The sequence below is a fragment of the Microtus oregoni genome, unplaced genomic scaffold (assembly GCF_018167655.1).
Source record: "Microtus oregoni isolate MIOR12 unplaced genomic scaffold, Mior012 000062F_ref0000492, whole genome shotgun sequence".
Classification (NCBI taxonomy): Eukaryota; Metazoa; Chordata; class Mammalia; order Rodentia; family Cricetidae; genus Microtus; species Microtus oregoni.
Genome location: NW_024543872.1, coordinates 3,159,248 through 3,169,453, shown reverse-complemented (window position 1 = coordinate 3,169,453; position 10,206 = coordinate 3,159,248). Strand labels below are relative to the sequence as shown.

The following is a 10,206-nucleotide window of genomic DNA, read 5'->3' as shown; positions in this document are numbered from 1 at the left end:
GAAAACATTAAGCCGAATGAGAAAACAAGATTAAAACCCCCGGGGAATCATTAACTCAGTTACAGGCAAGCTGTTTGCAAAGGCAAATTCACTGAGCGTAGTGGAGAAATTTTGACAATCTCGGATCCTACGTCCAAGGAGCACTTCTCTCTGGTTCTTGTTTTGTTTGCTATAGCACGGATGAAGCCCAGCATGCTGAATGTGTTGGCCAGGGGCCTGGCCCTGAGTCCCCACTCTGCTCTCAATCCCAAGAGTGAAGCATCGCTGAGCAGACCCAGGTCTCTCTGGTCTTGGGTTCTTCTTCTCTGTCCCTCTCTAATTCTCTCTCTCTCCCAATGCCAGCAGCACCACCTCCAAACTAGTGATGCGAGCTTCCCCAGGACAGGTTTGGGGACACTCTAGCATTCTCGTGCTCTGTCACAAAAATGATATCCAACCAGGAATGTGACACCAGCACCCTGATGTCACTGCAGCAACCCTAGCTCCTCCCCAAGAGGGGAGGTCTGCTAAAGGAGATTACATAATAGGTGGTGGGAAGGGATGGGTTCTCTGCAGGGACAAGGGGAGTACAGACAGCAGCAACGGGGTGTCCAGGATGGAGGGCAAGGTGTACCAGGCTGGTGAGGACTACGAGAAGGAGTTCAGTCCCCGAGACTACCTGGACACCTTCTACAACTTCGACTCAGGCCCGGTGGCAGAACGGGAAATCATAAAGTTTAGCCTGCAGAACCTTCACCAGACCTTCTCTGTGGGTGAGTGGTTGAGGTCCTCCCTGGGGAGGGGCTGGAGCAGTACCAACACGAAGAGCCCATCCTGTACATACAGATGCTGCAGAGGTGACCAGCCTGGCAGCCTGGCCAGCTTGCAGGGCTCCCAGATGGCATTGTATGTGGGTTGAGGGGAGCCTTGCTTTGAGAGCTTGCAGCCATGATCGGCTTCGTTTGCTCCACTTGTAAAATTCGAGGGGTACGCCCAGATTTGTAGAGCTCCTAGGTGACTGCTGGGAGAAGTGACAATATGAGCATGAGCCCAAAGCTGCTCCATCCTCCGCGGCCGCCGCCACAGACCTTCCAGAGAGCTCTCTAGTCGTTCTAGAACTTTGCATCTCTCTGAAAATCTGATAAAAAAATTATTACACACACAAACATACATGCATACAAGCATCTATAATCTTCCCCCAACATTTAAGGGGGGGAAACTAAGGCTCAACTAAGGGGGAGAGAGAGAGAGAGAGAAAGAGAGAGAGAGAGAGAGAGAGAGAGAGAGAGAGAGCCAAGAGAACCGGCAAGAATAAAGCATAATAGTTCAGATTGCTCAACATTAGTGGGGACAGTGTGTTCTGTGTGACCCTGAGACTACTTAGCTCCAACCACCCCTTCAAAAAGCTTTCTTAACCAGACATTCAGTGCCAAGGAAGGGGCAGCAAAGGTTATCCCTAAGAATACAGAGGAAGGGGAGTTCAGTGCTCCTGGAGAATACTGGGGCAGAATAGATGTAAAAGGAGACTATGAAATGGAGGGGGAAGGGCTGAGAGGCCATACCCTAGTGCTGTTCTTGCTTCCTCATACATAACTATCTTTTCTAGCATAGCTGAAGAGCTAAGAGCTGACCGGCTTCCTTCTCAACCTTCATCCCGGACCCTGTCACTCTGTCAATATCCGCGGACCTCTAAACCCTCTGTTCTTAGAGATAAGCCAGTGTCGACTGATTAGCCATCAACCCTAAATTTCTCCAGAAGGTCAGACATGCTTCCCAGGCTTCCACTAGTATCCTGAGGCCAACATGGAGGGTTTTGAGAACGTCAGCTGTACCCCACCCCCAGCATTATTCCCCAATCCTATCAACCCACAGCCCAGAGGCAAGAGGCTACTGGCCTTCTCACCTGGCACACCCTAATGAGGCTTGGCGTCCACCACACTCTTAGCAGGATGTGGAGTCAAGATGCTCCTGCTGTCTCCACAGGAGGTATAAGGGGAGATGTCCTGATCGACATTGGCACTGGCCCCACCATCTACCAGCTGCTTTCAGCATGCGAGGTCTTCCGGGAGATCATCGTCGCTGATTACACTCCACAGAATCTGCAGGAGTTGCAGAAATGGCTGAAGAAGGAGCCGGGGGCCTATGATTGGTCCTCCATAGTGAAGCATGTGTGTGAGCTAGAGGGAGACAGGTAACTTCCCCATGTCTTCCACCCGCTTCATTGTAGTAGCAAGCCACTTGGTTCTCTGCTGCTCAGATCCGAAATAATCACTGTATTAAATTACTGCTTGGCCAATTAGCTCTACCTTCTTATTGGCTAACTCTTACATATTAATTTAACCTATTTCTATTAATCTGTGTATGGCCACATGGCTGTGGTTTACCGGCTAAAGTTCCGTCTGGTTCCAGTGGGGCTTCATAGCTTCTCTCTCACTCCACCTTTCTTTTTCCCAGCATTCAGTTTAGTTTTCCCTGTCCACCTACGTTCTGCCCTGCCATAAGCCCAAAGCAGTTTCTTTATTCATAAATGATAATCACAGCACACAAAGGGAAATCCCACATCATGTCATCTACTCAGGCAAAGCCCCTGTGGTGCCCAGGACAGCAAAGGAACCCACTACCCACATCATTTTCCTCCTGAGCTGCCTGCACCTCATGAACTTATAAGCCTCCCCCAGGTCAGTCCAACCTCCAGTCCCAGTGCTGCCCCAAACTGTCTGTCCCTGCTCTCCCCTTCTCTGAACCTGTTCAGACTAGCTGTGACATCAGCTTCTGTGTCACCTCCTCCAGGAAGTCCTGAACACTGCCCCAGCTCACACCATTCCCACTTTGCTCTGGAGACTGGTTCAGCATCTCCTTTGATGTTGGGGGACACACTTATCATGAAAAGACATGATGTGAGGTACACCCCACACTTGTGTTTCTCAGCACTGTGACGAAGTCCCAGAGACCAATAGCAGTGGCCTTCTGCAGGTCCTGTGTCCACTTTGGTTCATAGACGGTATAAGCCCCAACTGGAATTGCAAGGGTCAGTAATTCTGCTTATTCTACAGCTGGGGAAACTGAGGCCCTGGCTTGGAAAGGGTCCTCTAGCCCTCTTCAAAGCAGGGGAAAAACAGGTCAGTATTTCTGCTCTGATTTTGGAACAGAGAGACTGACCATGACAGTCCAGGACAGCCTATGGTGGTCCTAGCTAGAGGGACGCTAATTACAGGGGCCTTGGAGTTAATCCCATCTGTGTGTCTCTCACTCTCATTAAGTCAAGAGCACACACAGGCAGGAGGAGGGAGCCTCAGGGAGGTCCTATTATATGAAGAGAAAGCCACCATCATGATAAACTGAGACAGGTAGCTGGAGGTGAGAGGAGAGGCTTCCGCGGGGACAGGAGAACAATGTTCTGGGCTAGCGGTGACCTCTTCCAGGACCTAGGGCTCCTGTAGTCGAGGTGAGGGAACAAAGGCCATGTCTCAGGAAGACCACATAAGTGACATGAGCAGCAAGCAAAGGCTAAAGACCCATGTATGAAGAGGACAGGTCAGGCATCAGGGAGGGCCACCTACATCACACACTGGCACCCTCGAGACTGAGAAGAGTAACATAATGACACAGTGTGTGCATGTTGTGTGTGCATGCGTGTGTGCGTGCGTGCATGTGTATGTTGTGTGGATGTGTATTTGTGTTTGCAGGTGTTTGGATGCAGCATGAATATGTGTATGTGAAAGTGTGTACGTCTATTTGTGTGAGAGCGTATGTTTGTTAGTGTGCATGTATGTATGTAAATGTGTGCATGTATGTGTGTACAGTGCATAGTGTACATATATGTGTGTGTGTGCATGCACATGCACACAAGTGCACGAATGGGGCATGCATGGAGGTCAGAAGACAACCTGTGAGAGTTGGTTCTCTCTTTTCAACATGGAGGTCCTAGGGATTATGATATTTGGCAGTAATCTCCTTTATTAACTGAGCCATCTTGCTAGTTCAAGATCTACATCTTTGAAAGAACTAGTCTGTGTACCAAACTGAGGAGTGCCAACCCAGTCAGAGCAGCAGCTGGCAGGGCCACCCCTAGTAACTCGAGAATTTCATGGAGGGGCTTGGAGGATGCTGGAGTCTGTAACAGCTCTGTGGGTTTGGTAAAGGGAAGTGAGGAGCCAAGGGTGACCCCAAGGTTCACGGCCACAGATGCAGGAAGGAAGTAGAGGACGATGACATTTAGACAGCAGGCACAGCTGGAGCTGCTGATGGGACAGGGCTATGGAGACGCTGGGGAAGCAGCAGTCTGACCAGGAACTACAGGGTTACTGCAAGGCTGGGCTAGGACCTCTGGGGGAGGAGATCACTGGACGGCCAGAAGAGAGGAAGATGATGACAGACGGAAGTCAGCAGGAGGCTGCCAAGGGAGACAAGAAAGTAAGCACCATGATCGTGTGTCCCTTCCCGCAAGAAGCTAAGGAAAGAACACAGTTTCAAAAGCAGGGAGCCCTAATGTGGGTGAGCCTAAATCCATCATGCTAAAAGCCATACATCGAGGGAGGAGTGCTGCAGGATTCCATGTGTATAGCTATCCCACGCTGGCAAACCCAGAGACCGACACCAGATGGGTCCTAACCAGAGGCCGCACCTGGCAGTCACTGCTTCATGCTGTTTAATGAGTGCAAGGATCCAGGAGTGGGTGATTGTTTTGTATTTTTTTTTTAGACAATCTTATGTCTAGCCCAGGTTGACCTTGAACTCATTCATGATCCTCCTGCCTCAGCCTCCCAAGTGTTAGGATGCCAGCACCATATCCATCTGAAGCCCAGGAACTCAGTGTGAGGTGGAAGGGAAGGTTAACAAACAGTGGCAGCAGCCACACGGCATTCTACCTGCAAACAATTCAACAGAACTGGCCACAAGATGATTTAAAAAAAATGTCATACGAAGGAGCACACCCCTGAGCCCTAGCTCTCAAGAGACTCACGAGTGCGAAGTCAGTTTGAGCTACAGAGTGTGTTCTAGGCGAGTTCTGAAGTTCACAGAGAGACCTTGTCTCCAAAAAAGAGCAAGGGTTTTTTGAATAATAAAGAGGATGGGGAGACAGCTGGGTCATACAGGGCTTACCTTGCAAGCATGAAGATCTGAATTCAAGTCCCAGAACCCATGTTTTGTGTTTTTTGGGGTTGTTTGCTTTGTTTTAAAGTGGGATGTGGTGGCTTGTGCTTATGATCCCAGCACTAAGCAAGATGAAATAGGAGATCCAGGGGACTTGTTGGGCAGCCAGGCTGGCCTACTTGCTCAGTGAGATAGTCTGTGCAATTAAAACAAGAAAAAATAGACAGCCCCTGAGGAATGACACCTGAGGTAGTACTCTGGCCTACACACACACACACACACACACACACACACACACACGAAGATTGGCATGCACATTTTCACACACTCATAAGTGTAAACAAGATGATAATAACGAAATACACCAAAAAGATTGAAAGAGCATAAAGAAGAAAGAGAGAGAGAGGAAGAGGAGGATGAACCCAAATACCAAATCCACCATCCCTGATGGCTGTGAGCAGCTCAGTGCCTCAGTTTCCATCTGTATGGCATGTTGCAGGGCACATTAACTAGATGGATGGTTGTGGGGCCGGAGAAAATCGCAACAATCACAGGAGCTGTTTTTCATAATTATGAGTTTGGATCGTTTATTGTATCGGTTCGCTGCCGTCTTGTCACCACAGCACCCCCCTGATCTTCTCACAGAAGCAGGTGGCAGGAGAAGGAGGCCAAGCTCCAAAGGACGGTCACTCGTGTCCTGAAGTGTGATGTGACCAAGACACCCCCGCTGGGGTCAGCTCAAGTGCCGCTGGCTGACTGCGTGCTGACCTTTCTGGCCATGGAGTGTGCCTGTCTTGATGTGGAAACCTACCGGGCAGCCCTGCGCAGACTGGCTGACCTGCTGAAGCCAGGGGGCCACCTGGTTACCATGGTTACTCTGTGTTTCCAGCACTATATGGTAGGTCCCAAAAAGTTCTCTGGGGTCTACCTGGAGAAGGAGACAGTAGAGAAGGCTCTTCAAGATGCAGGTTGTCAGGTGCTGAAGTGCAACTGTGTCCCCCTCAAATACTCCCAGGCCTTCTGCGAGGGTCTCTGTTTTATAATCGCCCGCAAGGGCCCCAGTGCCTGAGGACCCTGGCAGAGAAGCGCCTTCCCTGGGGAAGTCATAGCCAGCATTTGTAGTCTTTCTCCACGGCTTCTAACACTGGTCATGCTCCTTCTATCTGGTTATAAGGTCACAAGGGAAAAACCCAAGGTTCTCTCTCTCTAGTTTAAGCCCCAACAGCCATCCCCTTTGGTTCTTTTCTTACCCTAAATAAAGCTCATTGAAATAAAGTGATGTCTCTGGATTCTGTCTTGGGATAGCCTTTCCCAACAACAGACGAGAATTTGGCTGCCAACTATGTATCTGCTAACAGATGCTGTGAACATAGAGGCAGACATTGGAGGGAGAGCAGGAGGTATGAGCAGCACCAAGCCCATTCCACTGAAGCACCTGGAGCTGGGGCCAGTGTGGGGCCTGCAGGTGGCATTGCCTACTGAGGGAGCTGGCCATGCTTACCAACGTTCCCTCATTGTGTCCAGAGGTACTAAAAACTCTGCAAGTAGCTTCAACAGACGTGCGGGTGCCAACCACAATAGTCTGGCCACCGTACCCAGGTTCAGGAAAGAGATGTCATGTACGCAGTGTGCTGGTTGGAGTGTGGATCACTTCTGGGCACTCTGGCCCTTCTAGGAGAGAAATGGAAGACTAGTACCTCAGGTTTCATAGCCAGAGGCACCTTCCAGAGTTGGGTGACTACATATAGGGGTGAGGCAGGCACTCTCTACATCTGATGGTTTGATGAGTCACACAGCAGAGCCACACAGAGGCCTGATCCTGGAGACATGGAGCTTCAGGAGTGGCCAGCTGAGTCAGGCTGATCCATCCACACAGCCAAAAACCCAAGCCATGATTTCTGGGAAGGCCTAGAGACATATCCAGGTCTTTGAGGAACGTTCTCTAGGTAGTAAGTTCTCAACGGCCTCCCTACTCACTGGGGCTATTGGGGCTGCTCCCAGAATTGGGACCAGTTGCCCTCTACAAAGGGAAGTGATGACCTTTCTTCCCTACTCTGGCACACATGAAGGCCCTGGTCATTCTGTGAAAGGAGCAGGGCCCCTCCACAGTATGCCAGCTCCCATGGTGCCAAGCCCAATCAACCCAGCAAAGCAGCTTCCCAAAGCCAATGCAGTCTTATTCTTGCCTTGCCTGAAATGCTGGCTCTGAGGGAAAAGGTTCCAGCGCTCCAGCTAAGCAGTATCAATTGGACCAGCAAAGCAAAGTTCTCACCTTAGTCATTCTGATCTGGTGTTAACCACAGCCACCTCTTCTGGCTGACTGGAACCACATATCTGAATTCAAAACATCACATACAAGCAACGCTAGATCTTCATTCCCCTCTGAACTTCACAAGCCAGGCCTTTGTCATCTGCAATGCTCTCCACAGGCTTCTCTTCCGAGATCCTAGAGGACAGACCGCAGAGCTCAGAGAACCCAAAGTTCAAATGAGACCATGATCCTCCCTAAAACACACGTTCAGGTTTGTCACAATGCCTCCACTCCTAGTACCAATTTCTGCCTCAGTAGGGTGGACACCTGGAGGCAGGAAAGGAGCAGAAGCTGCGGAGGGACACTGTTTACTGGCTTTCTCAGCCTGCTTTCTTATACCATCCTGTACCACCGTCACAGGCGTGGCCCCACCCACAGTGGGCTGAAAATGCCACTCTGATAAGGCATTTTTCTCAATTGAGATTCCCTCTTTTCAAACGAGTCTAGCTTGTGTCAAGCTTGTGACAAACAACAACAAAACAAACAAAAACCTAGCCAGGATAACCTTTGACCGAATAACCTTACTACACAGGGCTTTTCCTTCCCCCTCTCTTACCCATTCTCCCCTTCTGAGCACTAAACAGAAAGGGCAAGTGATGAGAAAGGCCAGGCCAACAACCACAGCCTGGGGAAGGGCAGCTGCACTGCTGCTAAAACAGGTGAGCTTTCCTCAATGTTTCTGTTGTGTTTGTGGAGTGACCTGGAACCTTAGGTTAGAGGGCAGTACCCAGGGAGTCCTCACACTGGTATCAAGGACAAACCAAGTTTCAGCCCTGGCTCTGCTTCAGAGCTACAGCAATGTGAGGGCGCAATGATTCCATCTGGCCATGAGAGGGCAGTGCAGGGCAGATCATCAGGAGAGCTCACCTGCTCTTAGAAGAGGTGTTTGTTTGCTCAAACAACTTTCTGACATCCTGTTTTGTTTTGTTGGGTTTTTTCCTGCCCTCTTCAGGAAAACAACAACAACAACAAAAGACAAAAACAAAAACAAAACAAAACACCTGCCAGAAGTCCTCTACAGGCAAGGTCTCTGAAAACCAGGATTCCCTGTCTATGTGGTCCCATATTCTACAGCTCCACTGTGCCTGGAGGTGGTAGGAGAGGAAGCTGGTGGGAGACCAAGCTGAGTCATGTGGTGGCTGGTGGATGGAGTATCTTAAGGTGGACAGTGCCAAGCAGGAGGTTTTGGGCCCCATCTTGGTGTCTACACTAGTCATTGGCAGCCTTCCAGTAGCCACAGGCCTCCTGGCGTGTGCATACAGTGTGTAAAATACAGGGTGGGGTCCTCTTCCCCACCCAGTTTGCTGGAAACAAAGGAAGAGGACGCATCCCAGAATCACTAAGTGCAATTCAGGCAGCAGGGCCTGAGAGTCCAGTGAACAGGTTTGCTAGCATTGAGCATCCTGGTAAGTTTTAGAAAATGCAGATGCCCATGACTCTGGGTGGGAAACAGCTGCAGGCATCTGGGGCATGGATCAGGAATGGCAATGATGCAAAAAAGGGAAGGCCAAAAATACAGGACTTTGGCACAGTGGCAAGCTAAGCTTGGGTATCACTTAGTCTTAATTTTCCAAGCTCTACCAAGGAAAGAAAATATGCAGGTATCCAGAAAAAAAAAGAATCTGGGCTCCATCAGAAACCAACTGCAGGAGGAGGCACGACGCTCCTCCTTTAAGCTCTGTTGCCTCCTGGGCTTCCTGTTGGCTTCATTTTTTTTTTTCTGGCTTCTTTTAGAGCTGGGTCCCTGCTTCTTTACGTCACTCTGAAGCTCTGTGTTTTCTTTCACTGTGTAGACGCACCATACATTGTGCTGTGTTATGTAAGGCATTTTCACACAAGCATATTATATACTGAGCATAATCCCCATTCGCCCTCTCTTCTCATTCGGTCCCTTGATCTCCTAAGCAGTTTCATTTCTACCTCCATACATAATTTTATGTTCTGTAGAGAATCTAGACACCAAATATGTTTTAGTTAGGATTCTGTGGGTATGATAAATATCCTGGACAAAGGTAATGGTCCATTGGGACTTCATTTGGCTTGTAGATCCTGATGAGTCAGTCACTGAGGAACCTCTGAACGGGGGCTCAAGCAGGAGCAGAGGCAAGAACTGAGCAGAGGAGGAAAGCTGGCTCATATTCAGCTACCTTCCTTATACAGGCCAGGTCAACCTACCTAGACGTGGTACTGCCCATAGTGGGCTGCCCCCCACATCAATCAACAATCAAAACAATGCTCCCCCGATACACTCACAGGCCAATCTGATGGAGGCAATTCCTCAAATGAGGTTCCCTTTTTGAGGAACTCTAGTTTGTATCAAGTTAAGAAAAACTAACCAGCACAGCATCTGAGCAAAAACATATGATATTTTGTCTTTCTGAGACTGGTGTATTTCACTTAATATTATTATGTCCAGTTGCACTATTTTCCTACAGACAACCTACTGAATTCTCATTTTGATAGCTTTCCTGTTTCAAGGGACAAGTTTGCAAAAGAGAAGCCATGAGGTCTGCTTGTGGGCTCACCACCTCTCCCCAAAGCCATGCACTTCAGAAAACAAGCATGGGGCAAGGAGTAGCTGCTTGGAAGGTCTGTGCATGGCCTCCATCATTGTGGGAGGTTGTGCTCCCAGAACCAAATACAGGACCGCCAGGCCTGCAGTAAATAATTGCAGAGCACTTGAAATAACTCCCTGTGTTAGTCGGGGTTCTCTGGAGACAAAGAACCGAGAGAATGAATATATATGTGTGTGTGTGTGTGTGTGTGTGTGTGTGTGTGTGTGTCTTTGTCACTGTTCTACTGCATTGAAGAGACGCCATGAC

The 10,206-nt window shown here is 49.4% G+C and overlaps 1 protein-coding gene and 1 long non-coding RNA gene across 4 annotated transcripts; one reads left to right on the top strand and one right to left on the bottom strand.

The window, feature by feature from the left end:
• The first annotated feature begins 549 nt into the window (after positions 1 to 549).
• Positions 550 to 6,342, top strand: Inmt (indolethylamine N-methyltransferase). Of its 2 annotated transcripts, none has more exons than XM_041640088.1 (3): positions 550 to 752; positions 1,963 to 2,170; positions 5,722 to 6,342. In XM_041640088.1, the coding sequence occupies exons 1-3, from the start codon at positions 596 to 598 to the stop codon at positions 6,140 to 6,142; spliced, it is 786 nt and encodes a 261-aa protein (XP_041496022.1). In that variant the 5' UTR covers positions 550 to 595; the 3' UTR covers positions 6,143 to 6,342. The 2 variants fall into 2 exon arrangements, with proteins under 2 accessions (XP_041496022.1, XP_041496021.1); XM_041640087.1 differs by having other exon boundaries at positions 5,719 to 6,342.
• Positions 5,863 to 7,690, bottom strand: LOC121439581. Of its 2 annotated transcripts, XR_005973270.1 has the most exons (4): positions 7,625 to 7,676; positions 7,346 to 7,519; positions 6,575 to 6,744; positions 5,863 to 6,001 (listed from the first exon to the last, which is right to left on the bottom strand). It is a non-coding gene; the product is annotated as an uncharacterized LOC121439581 (long non-coding RNA). The 2 variants fall into 2 exon arrangements; XR_005973269.1 differs by having other exon boundaries at positions 7,346 to 7,690.
• Between the last annotated feature and the right edge of the window lie 2,516 nt (positions 7,691 to 10,206).